The 13,478-nt window shown below is 36.2% G+C and overlaps 2 protein-coding genes across 3 annotated transcripts; one reads left to right on the top strand and one right to left on the bottom strand.

The window, feature by feature from the left end:
* The first annotated feature begins 3,896 nt into the window (after window positions 1-3,896).
* Window positions 3,897-8,906, top strand: LOC109171620 (FT-interacting protein 1-like). Of its 2 annotated transcripts, none has more exons than XM_019320675.1 (2): window positions 3,897-4,104; window positions 5,660-8,906. In XM_019320675.1, exon 2 carries the CDS (start codon window positions 5,714-5,716, stop codon window positions 8,651-8,653), a length of 2,940 nt encoding a protein of 979 aa, XP_019176220.1. In that variant the 5' UTR covers window positions 3,897-4,104; window positions 5,660-5,713; the 3' UTR covers window positions 8,654-8,906. The 2 variants fall into 2 exon arrangements, with proteins under 2 accessions (XP_019176220.1, XP_019176221.1); XM_019320676.1 differs by having other exon boundaries at window positions 3,907-4,104; window positions 5,698-8,906.
* Window positions 8,907-9,721: 815 nt separating this feature from the next.
* On the bottom strand, window positions 9,722-13,258 carry LOC109171587. The gene is made up of 4 exons (XM_019320638.1): window positions 13,052-13,258; window positions 12,792-12,868; window positions 12,541-12,736; window positions 9,722-10,450 (listed from the first exon to the last, which is right to left on the bottom strand). The coding sequence occupies exons 1-4, from the start codon at window positions 13,256-13,258 to the stop codon at window positions 9,944-9,946; spliced, it is 987 nt and encodes a 328-aa protein (XP_019176183.1). The 3' UTR covers window positions 9,722-9,943.
* Window positions 13,259-13,478: the final 220 nt, after the last annotated feature.

The following is a 13,478-nucleotide window of genomic DNA, read 5'->3' as shown; positions in this document are numbered from 1 at the left end:
TATACATATTACAGTTTACAAATTAATGACTGTTATTTGAGCATCTATTTTGCTTAAACGCTCTTCAAGAATCTATGTAAGAAACAAAAACATTACAAATAGAACATATTGACGATATATTACACATATATAAATATGAAACCAGCATATAAATATCACCTTGATTATTTAGAAAGATAAATTCATTTCTAGCAATCTAAAGCTAAAGATAAATCTTAGAAAACTAGCAATCTTCATTACAAATGAAGAGAATCGGTATATATAAAGATTTAGTTGATAGAATTTGAGAAAATTAAAGTCTATGAAATGACTACTATGTCTTTCAATAATTTGAAAATTTGAAGTGAAATGTTAGTTTTAATAGAATTTGTTACTAATGGATTAAAAGTGTCACTTTTCACATAATTAAAGGAGAAAATATGTATATTGTAATGATTCATAGACTTCTACAATATAGGTATAATTAATGAACTTAAACCGCCATTTTTTTCATAAATATAAAACAAATTTATTAAACAAATACAACATATTCATTTTCACATACAAGTTTATTTCAAAATTTCACATGTTCATGTTCACAATTGTAATGCAACTACATTATAATGATGAATAGATTCATTAATGAAATGTTGCATATTCATTTTCACTATATTGGTAGTTAATTTTTACAATAATAATGCAACTATATCACAATCTTGATATATGCTCAAAAAAATATCAAAATCTTGATGAACCTAAAATAGGTTCATTAAGAGAATACTAGAGGTTTATTCTCACAATGCAGAAATTTCATTTTATAAATATTGCAAGTTCATCAATAAACAACTAATATAAAATATATTATTATGAGTATCATTCAAAAGATCCCAATGATATATTTTTAATGATATATTTTGTAACATTTATTTTATTTATACAAAAACTTTAAAAATCGATAAGCTTAATACTCCTACTATTATATCATTTACTTTTCCTAAATACACCTGCATTTTATCGGTGTAAACTTCAATTCAGTAACGAAATATTCCGTTAACTATTTATTATTCTTAACTTACTAATTGATTTTCATATGGATTTTTTTACGTTCGAACTCCATTCCAATCAAAATTTAAATAATTGTTAAACATATATATATATATATATATATATATATATATATATATATATATATATATATATATATATATATATATTACCCATGTGATCGCTCACTCTCTTCAGTCTCTTGCCAGAGCTTCTTGCTCGTATATTGGTCAAGAGGCGTGTGATGCATATATCCCTCATTGTATTCATGATTTGATTTCGCAATAATAGTCCGCTTTGATGGTTGTTTAAAAAAAATACAATATAAAATTTAATATGAACTTTGGTCAATTAATTAGAATCACACATTGGGCATTGATGAAACGGTACACCTAATTTACAATATATATTCAACACATATGAAAAACTATGCATATTATCATTGTCTTTTTGATGAAGGAGGCTTTGGTTCTGTTTTTTGAATGTGCACTGCACCAAGGCAATAAAATTGCAGTGAAGCGCACCAGGAGACTAAATCAAATCAAGAATTCATTTCTTGCAGAAGTGGCAACTATAAGGTGCAAGAGGAAGCATGAATCACGCCAACTAATATGATTTTGTGCTTCCTCTAAAACTGTTATTGCACTAGTTAATCCAATATTTTTGCCACTGGTCATAGTTATGCATTCTTTAAATATTTACTTTTATGAAAAATTTGATAATCTTGCATTGATATGCGTCATGATACTGAATGATACTTTGATAAATTCTGAAACACTAATTTAAAATTATAAATTGAGCATTACACTATTCGCACAATGCGCGTGTGGTAACTAGTAATATGTATAAGTGATGATATGCAAATTGATGACATCTTAATTAACCTAAAATATTGTTATAATGAATAGATAATAATATTATAATAACGAATCATTACCAATGATACTTTTTAATAAACTTACAATATTATAATAATGATGAACAATGATTCATGATATAATTTGTAAACATTGACCGAATCACTATACCATAGAATATGATACACTTTGTAATGTGGATCACTGATATAAGATTCATTTTTAGTATATTGAATTATCATTTTTAATATATTGAATGTTTATTTTGTATATTAAAAATTCATTTTTAAGTATGCTACTTAAAAATATTTTAGAATAAGGGTTAAATACGCCATCGAACTGCACCCAATAATGCAATTAGGCCACCAAACTTTAAAAAGTTACAATTGAGTCACTGAACTAACCAATTCTATTCAATTAGTCCATTTGTAGATTTTTCAAGTTGTTAGCAGGTCACCCCTAAATTAAAATATTTTAAAAAATTTATTATTTAAAATAATTATTTAAAATTAAAAAAATAAAATAAAATAAAAAGATATCGTCTCCGCCAGAGACGAAGAAACCTTCTTCGTCTCCGGCCATGGAGATGGAGATTACTTCTTCGTCTCTGGCCTGAGACGAAGGAACCTCCTTCGTCTATGGCCAGAGACGAAGAAGTTATCTCCGTCAACTCTTCGTCTCCGACCATGGAGACGAAGATAACTTTTCTTTGTCTCCAGCCAGAGATGAAGAAGGTTTCTTCGTCACCGGCAGAGTCGATCTGTTTTTTTTTTTCTTTTTTTTTTTAAATTTTTTAATTTTAAATAATAATTTTTAAAAAAAAATATTTTGAAAAAGGGTGACTTGCTAACAACTTGAAAAATCTACAAATAGGACTAATTGAATAAAATTGATTAGTTCAGGGATCTAATTGTAATTTTTTTTTAAAAATTTAGTGACCTAATTGCATTATTGTGTGCAGTTCAATGACCTATTTGATCCTTATTTTAAATATTTTTAATACATTAAAAATGAATTTTTTTTTTCTCAAAGGAATGAAAATTTAGTAATACCAAAACTAAAAATTTATTCATAATTTACATTACCGACCAAGTTTCACAATATAATTTGAGAACATTGAACCTGGCCCAAGAGGGTCGTTATATCGTGCACCGCGGTGCATAATCGATTATGCACCGCGCGTCAGACACTACAGTGTGTCTAAACCGACACTGGCTCACGTATTATTTTTATATTATTAAATGAAACTACAGTTATATCAAAATGATACTGTAGTTGTTGTGAAATGAAACTACAGTATATATAAAATGAAATTGAATAACATTTCACATATTTGAGTGTATATTGTACAATGAAGCTGTAATTATATTCAAATGATCATGTAGTTGTGTTTTAATGAAATTTTAGTGTATATAAAATAAAATTAAATAATATTTTTACATATTTGAGTGTATAAATATTGAATGAAACTGTAGTTATATCGAAATGAAACTGTAGTTGTGTTGAACTGAAACTGCAGTGTATAAAAAATGAAACTGAAAAACAGAGTTATTTTTTGCGAAGATTCTGTTTCTTTTCATTAAATAAAACGACGTCGTTTTGAAAGTGTTGATTTAGACACAGTATAATGTGTGACGCGCAGTGCATAATTGATTATGCACCGCGGTGCACGATATAATTTGCTGGCCCAAGACGTGTTGCGCAAATATTTTTAAAAATCGTGATTTTGGATTAAAGAATTTATTTCTCCCTGGTTTTGATCACATAATTATGTGATACTCCAGTAGTCCAGTGCGTATTTATAAACGTGTCTTTGACATCGACAGAATATTTGGTATCTAATAAAAAAAGTTGAAAAATACATAGGAGAAGCATGTCACATGCCACGTCAGATGAATACTGGTTTGAGCACACCATACCAGCTAACCTTTTCAATTTTGTCATATTCTGGTTGGAATCTTCTGTCTCCGTTTCTCTTCATTTTCCTTCGATTTTAAGTTTGTATAGTAATCATAATTAGGATGAATTATCTGATGGATTAATTATTTAATTAGCAAAGTGAGTATGTCATTATCTTATCTCTGTCCTTGTCTTCAATTCTAACTACTCTTCCTCTTCTTCTTCTTCTTCATAGCCACAACTTTCTGAAGCTCAACAAAAAGGAAGGGGAAAAAGGACTTACTTTTTTCTTCAGGCTCTGATACCCAGATAAAGCTCAAAGCAGGTAATTTCCCCCTCTTTCCCCTGGGATTTATGGGTATGTGAAAGATCTTCAGTTCTAAATCTTGATCAAGAATACCAAGTCATTTTTATAAGGTTGTACTGATTTTATTTGTGGGTTCTTCTTCATTAGCTTGCAAATGAGAGTTATCTTGATTTATTCATACTAGATATAGAAAAGCTGCAAGTTGGGTGATAATTTTCTGCAGATAGGTTTTTAGATTCTTGTATTATTCTTGGTACTATCATACTTTTTTTGTTGTTGGTTTTATGTGGTGAGGGGTGGATTGATTTTTACTTGTTAGGTACATAAAGGAACATCAAACCAGTTAATTAAATGCAATTTTTCTATTTATAACTAGGAATCTTGTACAATGATTCTTGCTCATGTTATTTATTCTTGTTTTACTGCTAACTTTCTTGAATTCTAGAATCTGTGGTTGTTAATGAAATGGAACTTTATTGTATATTCTTTCAATTCTTATGTTTCTCTTTTGGTATGGATTTACTTTTGTTTTCATAATTATTGTTTCCACATAAAAATTCTTATTACAATTGAAGCTTTGAGTGAAAAGGAGAGCATAAAGATGGAGTTGACTCTTAAGCATTCTGATCCTTTAGTTGTGAATATTAGAAAACCTAATGTCAAGTTTGTTTATACTCATCAGAATATTCTAATTTTTTTTGGATGATGAGGGAAACCTCACAACCCTTTTGGGTGTGAAGAATATTCTAATTTAGTACTAAAAGATAATGCTTTATTTTGACATGGATGGGTCTGTTGTGAAGATGAACCATCAAAGAATATTTTTTCTTTCTTTTAGATTGGCAAAACGTGAAGTTATCTTCTGATACATAAACAATCTGGAAACAATGTACTTTTACCTTTGTTGAATGGTTAACGCTTTTAGTTTTATTTCTTAATTTTTTCTATGACAGCTGAAGCTAATAAACCCCAAAAAGCTTCTTCTTTGTGCGTATAATTTTATGAACCTGTCCACAGGCCTGCATTAAGATCTCATTAAATAGATCCTAATAAAATTGAAATGGAAGCTTTCTCATACACTTAAAACATATATCTTAGTGGGGGTAACCCCGGCCAGCCAAGATGACTAAAGATACAAACTTGTAACCACAAGGTCACGAGTTTGAATCCTAGCATTATTGGTTTGAGCCAGTCAGCTATGGGTAACCTAGGCTAGTTTACTTCCTTGTGGTCCTTTGCTGGCTAGGGTCACAAGACGGGCAGAGCACATCCTCGAGTAGTGGCTGCGGGTTTCCCTCGTCACCTCAAAACTTACATCTTAGCTGTTATTTGAGAAAACATTGTCAAGACACATTGCTAGCTAGTTTAATGATTTCTCTGATATGGATGCATTGTTGTATTATTGACCACTAATTGAAGACATTGCTCGAATTTGTGCTTTCTTGTTGAATGCTCATCCTTGTGCAACTATTTCATGTCTTGTCCAGCATCATTTCTTTGTGGAGACATTCTCAATTTGTGAATTGTTCTGCGTTTATAAGCTTTATAAGTAGTTTTACTATTTCTTTTTCAGCTTGTCATCCACTTTATCTCCATATTTGCTTCGTCAAGGGATCAAAGTTACTCCATGAGCAACCTCAAGCTAGGGGTAGAAGTGGTGAGTGCCCATAATCTAATTCCTAAAGATGGGAAAGACTTATCCAGTGCCTTTGTGGAGATTCACTTTGATAACCAGAAGTTTCGCACGACTGTCAAAGAAAAGGATCTTGACCCTGTTTGGAATGAGACGTTCTACATTAATATACCCGATCCTAATCGCTTGCCTAAACTCACACTCGAGGCTCTTGTTTTCAACAATAATAAGACTGGCCGGTCGAAATCCTCTCTTGGGAAAGTTTGTATAGCTGGATCATCTTTTGTTCCCTATTCTGATGCTGTTGTCTTGCATTACCCTCTCGAGAAGGTGGGCGTTTTCTCCCGTGCTAGAGGAGAGCTTGGCTTGAAAGTCTTTATCACAGATGACCCCTCTCTTAGCACCTCGAACCCTTTTTCAATGGATTTTCCTTCACATTCCAATAATACAGAGCCATTCTCTAATGGGAAAAAAGGGTCGAGACATACTTTCCATCACCTCCCGAACAGAAAGCACGAACAACAACAGGCTCATTCTCCATTTGTAGACTCTAGGATGGGTCAGATGTTATCTGAACCTCACGATCCAAAACTAGTCCGAGTGTATTCGGGTTCATCATCACAGCCAGTTGAGCATATGCTTAAAGAGACCAGCCCTATCCTTGGAGGGGGACAAGTTGTCGGGGGACGAGTTTTAAGGAGAGATAGACGTGCCACGACTTATGATCTCGTAGAGCCTATGGAATTTCTTTTCGTACGAGTTGTGAAAGCCCGCGATCTCCATTCCAAAGATTTTACGGGAAGTCTCGACCCTTATGTGGAAGTAAGAGTGGGGAATTACAAAGGAATCACGAAACACTTTGAAAAAACAGAAAGTCCAGAATGGCATACGGTGTTTGCATTCCCGAAAGAAAGGATGCAGTCATCTGTTTTAAACGTCGTGGTTAAGGATAAGGACATGGTGAAAGATGACTTTGTGGGGATTGTCCATTTTGATCTCCATGAGATCCCCACTCGAGTTCCCCCAGATAGTCCATTGGCCCCGGAATGGTATAGCCTCGAAAACAAGAAAGGGAAGAAGAATAAGGGAGAATTAATGCTTGCCGTGTGGATTGGCACACAAGCTGACGAGGCTTTCCCCGATGCTTGGCATACCGATGAAGCTAGTCTAATTGATGTCTCATCTCCATCTACCCATATCCGCTCGAAAGTCTACCATTCCCCGAGGCTATGGTATGTTCGAGTCAATGTTATTGAAGCACAGGACTTGGTTACAGACGAGAAAACTCGCCTCCCGGATGTTTATGTCAAGGCACAAATTGGAAGCCAGATTCTAAAGACAAGGCCCGTTAGAAGTCAGACCATGAATGCACAATGGAACGAGGATCTCATGTTTGTTGCTGCTGAACCATTTGAAGAACACCTTATACTCTCTGTTGAAGACCGTGTGGCTTCCAACAAAGACGAGAGCCTCGGGCAGGCCATTATACCATTGAACGAAGTTCAAAAGCGTGCTGATAATCGATTGGTTCAAGCGGGATGGTACACCCTCCAAAAATCTGATGTCGAGGAGCCTAAGAAAGTCAAATTTGCTACTAGAATTCATCTTCGTATTTCCCTTGACGGAGGGTACCACGTGTTTGATGAATCTACACACTATAGTAGTGATCTCCGTCCAACAATAAAACAGCTCTGGAAACCGTCAATTGGAATCTTGGAATTAGGCATTTTAAATGCTCACGGTCTCCAATTGATGAAAACGAGAGACGGAAGGGGCACGACGGATACGTATTGTGTGGCAAAGTATGGTCACAAATGGATTCGTACGAGGACCATCGTCGACAGTGTAAATCCAAAGTACAACGAGCAGTACACTTGGGAGGTTTACGATCCCGCTACTGTTCTTACAGTAGGCGTCTTCGATAATGGACAGCTAGGGGAGGATGGCAAAAGAGACATGAAAATTGGTAAGGTCCGTATTCGAATCTCTACACTTGAAGCCAACCGGATTTATACCCATTCTTATCCATTGTTAGTGCTTCACCCTTCGGGTGTGAAGAAAATGGGCGAGCTACATCTTGCTATACGATTTTCGTGCACCTCGACTGTTGATATGATGTGTATATACTCGAGACCCCTTCTGCCCAAAATGCATTACGTGAAACCGTTGTCTATGGCACAGCAAGAAATGCTGCGCCATCAAGCTGTCAACGTAGTGGCTGCTAGGCTTAGCCGGGCAGAGCCTCCTTTAAGAAAGGAAGTGGTCGAGTACATGAGCGATGCGAATTCGCATCTTTGGAGTATGAGGCGGAGCAAGGCGAACTTTTTCAGACTCATGTCGGTCTTCAATGGGTTGTTTTCTGCAGCGAAATGGTTCGGGGATGTGTGCATTTGGAAGAACCCCGTGACAACGGGACTGGTTCACATTCTCTTCACTTTGCTCGTTTGTTTCCCGGAACTCATTCTCCCAACTGGATTTCTCTACATGTTCCTAGTAGGCCTTTGGAATTACCGGTACCGAGCTCAGTACCCTCCTCACATGAACACGAGAATATCCTTTGCTGATTCAGCACAACCCGACGAGCTCGACGAGGAATTCGACACGTTTCCCACGTCGAGGAGCCCGGACCTGGTAAGAGTGCGGTACGATCGCCTGCGAAGTGTGGCTGGTCGGATTCAGACAGCGGTGGGTGATGTAGCGACGCAAGGAGAGCGGGTTCAGGCGCTCCTGAGCTGGCGGGATCCCCGTGCCACAGTCATTTTCATTGTATTCTGCCTTGCTGCTGCCATCGTGTTGTACGTGACGCCTTTCCAGTTGTTCGCTATCATGGCGGGGTTTTTCGTGATGCGGCATCCCATGTTTCGACATAAGTTGCCTCCTGCACCTCTCAACTTCTTCCGCAGATTGCCAGCAAAGACTGATAGTATGTTGTAGGTCATTAAGGTTTGGTCTTCCTGAATCCTGGTACTTGAAGGAATCTGGTCTTGCTTTTATCACTTGTGTTTAGATTCTGTTAGATTTTCTGGTGCTGTCAAGAAGTGTGTAAACAATGTAGTAGAAGGAGAGAGCTAGCTTGTAATAAATAGAGAGAATGGTTTGTATTATTATGCATGCAATATCCTGCCCAAGAACTCCAACTGTGAGTTGAGTTGCTGGTTTGTCAAAATTGCATTCCCTCATTTTGCGATTGGAAATGTCCGATAATGCTTCCCGTGTGGTTGTGCGGTTGGACCCACTTTAAGAATTAACATGGCGCATTTTAAGTACACAAACTCCTTAAGCACACAAACAAAGCACCTTAAGAAAACAAATCACTCATCGTAAGTACATAAACCACGCACCTTAAGCACAGAACAAAGCACATTAAGCACAAAATTCACGCACTTAGCCGGTTGAGAATCCTTCTTCACTTGTATATATTGAATGGACAGAATATGAGGAATGAACTCTATAAATTAATGCTTTGAGTGTTCAACCTTAATGCTTTACAAAGTAGCATTTTATAGAGGTAAATTTAAACCTCTTTGGTCTGAAAAAGTGCAGCCCTTAATTCCTCAAATTAAGCTGCATCTCCTGATTTAAAAGAGCATGCAAATAGGGTCTTGACCAAATTGAAATCTTGAATGAGCCTTACCTCCTCTTCTAACCTGCTTCCTGGCGTTGATACAGACTCAATTCGCTGACACAGATATTGGACTAGGTCCAGAACCTAACAACTAATAATTTTGACAACTAATTTATGCCAACTAAAGTGGGTTTTAATGTGTAACACTTTTTACACTTACACCTTTATATATATAGAGAGAGACTAGTAACTCATGTATAAAAATAAAATGTATATACAAATTGTTAGAAGCTTATGTAACTTGGTTGGTCCTTAAAATTTTATAGCATAGGATATGGGTTCAAATTAAACTTCACTTTTTCTTTCCCTTCACAAGTGAAAATTCATGAATCTATCCGCCCCTGCATGGATGAGAGATCATGCAACTCGGATCCAAATTCGAAATTAAACCAACTTTCATTGATTATATTACAAATGTTTTATTGAAAACGGGAAATTTCAGGCCATAGATTATATAACCAAAAGTCACTGCAGCATTATTCGAAAGGAAAACATGAAACCTAGTAATAATAGATTAATGATAGATGGACTGACAATGGGGTAATGGGCCACCCCTATTTTTATTGGAACGGCTCTAGTGATGACTTAGCTCAAGCTAGCTAGTCGTCGGTCCAGGTTACATGGAGCTCACCCCATTGGTGTTTCGGGACGCCTAAGGCCTTCCACACTGCTTTCGAGCCATCAACTATGTTACTACGGCATCCCCGGTTGGAGTCACACTCATCCACAACCTTAGCCCTCACGCTCCGCCCGTTCCCGTGGATGGTGATATGGCGGTGGCAGCGGTGGCCGTGGTTGTACCACCTAGTGGAAAGCGCCACGACCAAGGTGTCATCGGAGTGGAAGTGGCCGTCACACTCGGATGCACCGCCCCCATCTCCGCCCTTCTCGAAGCTGTTTATGGTAAGAACCGCCTTCTCTCCGGACACATGATGCCCATGCAAGCATTTGTGGCCTCTTTTGCCGCCATGCTTACATCTTTGATGATGTCTAGCCTCGAAGGGCTCTGTTGAAATGGCAAAGACGAGAAGAACAAGAAGAGCGCCTGCTACTGATCTCAAGTTTCTCATCGATCCTACCTTATAGCCTCTATTTGTTTCTATGTTCTGTGGAAAATGTTTGGTTTATATACAAGTTTGAGTGCATAACATGCCAAGGGTTTTTGTGAGTGATGAAACTTAAGTTACCCTTGGAATTGAAGAAATATCTTTGATTCTGGGTTGCTCTGAGAATTTTTTTATGAAGAAATTCTAGCTTGGTGTCAGCTTTTAACCATAAAGACAAATTTGCTGTGTGTTGATTAAGAATATCCAAACCAAGGCTAGTTCATTAGTGCTACTCGGATCCAAGAATCTCCAACATAGATTTAAGCTGCGGAATCATTTATTTATGCCAAAAACTTGTGTTGTATTGAGACAAGTTAGTCAAGATGAAAATGTAATACTGAAAAATATAATACTAATCAAAAATAAAATGTTCCTTATAAGGAAAAATGTAATACTTTTGAAAAAAAAAAATTGTAATACTTTTACATTTTTTCTAAAAAATTATTACACTTTCCCTTATAAATAACAAAACACTTTATTCCATATTAGTATTATATTTGTCAGTAGAGTTAATTTTATTTTTGGTCTAAGATTTATACGTCTCAGTCCACTTTTAGTCCTTTTTTTTTTTTAGAACACCTCATTTGTTCTTAGTATTATTGTGACATGCCTATTTTTGGTCCCCGATCTTTCAACAAACAATTTAAATATTGTTAAATACAAAGATATTTCGGTCTTCAGTTATAGATTTTTTTCAAAAAATAAACATAAAAATATAACTAGTCAACCCATTTTATATTTTAAAAAATAAGATTGAAGCGCCCTTGTACTTAACGGCATTTCAACGATTTTGTTGACAGATGACCAAAAATGGTCATGCCACAATAATACTAGGACCAAAAAGGATGTTCAGATAAAAAAAAAAAAAAAAAAAAAAAAGACTAAACGTGGACTACCACCTATAAATGTAGGACTAAAAATGAAATTAATTATTTTTCGATATAAGTATTTCACGGATAAAAATATATGAGACGGTCTCATGGGAGAGTCACTCTTTATTTATTATATTATTAGATAAGAACAACAATATCCTTGATGAGTATCACAAGAAACACTTTATTACTAGCTACATTTTGTGGGGAAGTATATTACAAGAAATACTTTATACATTATTGATTGTATCGGTTATTTAGTGTGACTACAAGACAGTCGTTATTACTTATTAAGAGATTAAGAGATGTGGTTTAATTTTTTTGGCCGGTCTTCTCTATCGCCCGCAGTCCAAATTAATTTATAGTAACAAGAAGAAAAATTAATAGGTAAAGTTTGATAGCATATAAGGACAGGAAGAACGCAAACGGCAGTTAATTAGTGGTCTGTTTTTTTTTTTTTTTGGTATATTCAGGGTTTTCACCATCAAACACAGTGATTAATTCGCTCCATTTTCAAAGATAAGGATCAAACCCTTGACTATTGATTAAAGATGGATACGTTCCTTCCCCTCAACCATACCCTTTAGGTTAATTAGTGGAATCTTTGTTAATTAGTTTTCTATATTTTAGTGTGTAGATTAGTTAACTACTTAGCTTTTTTTTTTTTTTTTTAGTACAGTTTACTAAGCTTTTTTTTTTTTTTTTTTTTTTTTTTTTTAAGGAAAGACATAATTGTATTAATAATTAATCAAGTGGGAGATACATGCCGGTGAAACAGATAGCCACGACCCTAGGACAGACGGAGAATCATTTACTCGTGCTAACACATGAGCCACATGATTCGCTGACCTCTTGACATGGTGAACAGACACGTTCCCAATGTCAGCAGCAACGATACGACATTGCTTAACTAACAAACCAACATATGAAAGGTCTAAAGTATTCAAATGAAAAAGAGAACAGAAATTAAGACAATCTGATTCAATAACTAAATTATTAAAGCCACTAGATTTAAGCTAGGAGAGTGCCTCCTTCACCCCGCCATGGATTCTGCCAACAAGGGGTCACGATCACAATCAATCCGGACACTCCGAGCCGCGACAAAACGGCCAGTATGATCTCTGATTACCGCACCATACCCAATACCATCCGAGAAGATAGCTGCATCCACATTACATTTTAAAAAATTAACTTGCGGAGGAAACCAAACAGTAGTACCTGGACGTCATTTATAGTGCTGGCTACCTTTGAATATGTCCATTGCCATAATGCACAGTATGTTACCACCTGTTGCTTAAGCCCAATGCTAGACAAAGCTATCTCCTTCCAAATTAGATTATTCCTTGCATTCCAAATTACCCACATGCAAGCTGCCACCCTCACAGCCTCCCATAAACTAGGACCACACAACACTCTATTTAACATAGAGCCAGCGAATCATTATTCAGAATATTGCTACCATTCCATACCTGATTAACCACTGGACACAAACAGAAGAGATGCTCCATGGTCTCACGGTCATAGGCGCAGAAGGGACAACCACCGCCTGCCCAAACATGTTTAGCTTTTAGGATTTCTCCAACAGGAAGAACATAACGCATGCAACGCCATAGGAAATTTTTCACCTTTGGAGGGTAGGTAGAGCCCAAAGTTTTTTCCATTCAGTGAATTGTAATTGAGGGTCAGCAGACATAGAGGAATTTATGAGCATATAGTAACCTTGCCTTACAGAATATATCCCTCTAGAGTCCCCTTTCCAATACCATGTGTCCTTGATGTGAGGAGAGATAGGGGTTGCCAGAATCCGATCAACATCAGCAGGCAAAAATAAGTCTTGTAAGATTTCTTGATCCCATTCACCTGAATCACTGATCAAACCATTAACTTTAGCATCACATAAATTGTCAACAACCGGAGTGACGAGAGCCGCGTTCATAGGATCGGCCAGCCACGGCCACCCCCAGATTTTAGAATTAGCACCATCACCTATTCTTCTTTTGACCCCCTCACAAAGTAAAGACTATGCAGCTAGCATGCTTCTCCATATATAGCTCGGGTTGGGTCCAAGTTGAGCATCTAAAAAGACACCCGCGGGATAGTAACTACTTAGCTTAGTTTGTTGGAGGATAAAATAAATAGAAAATAAATAGCATAGG

The sequence above is a fragment of the Ipomoea nil genome, unplaced genomic scaffold (genome assembly GCF_001879475.1).
Source record: "Ipomoea nil cultivar Tokyo-kokei standard unplaced genomic scaffold, Asagao_1.1 scaffold0322, whole genome shotgun sequence".
Lineage (NCBI taxonomy): Eukaryota > Viridiplantae > Streptophyta > Magnoliopsida > Solanales > Convolvulaceae > Ipomoea > Ipomoea nil.
This window is presented reverse-complemented; position numbering and strand designations above follow the sequence as displayed.

Coding starts and splice junctions, on each gene's coding strand:
- LOC109171587 (XM_019320638.1), bottom strand. CDS start 13,258: ATGAACGCGGCTCTCGTCACTCCGGTTGTTGACAATTTATGTGATGCT. Junction 12,869..13,051: donor ACTCTAGAGGGATATATTCT/GTAAGGCAAGGT, acceptor ATGTTTGGGCAG/GCGGTGGTTGTCCCTTCTGC. Junction 10,451..12,540: donor GCACTATAAATGACGTCCAG/GTACTACTGTTT, acceptor CATTTTCCACAG/AACATAGAAACAAATAGAGG.
- LOC109171620 (XM_019320675.1), top strand. CDS start 5,714: ATGAGCAACCTCAAGCTAGGGGTAGAAGTGGTGAGTGCCCATAATCTA.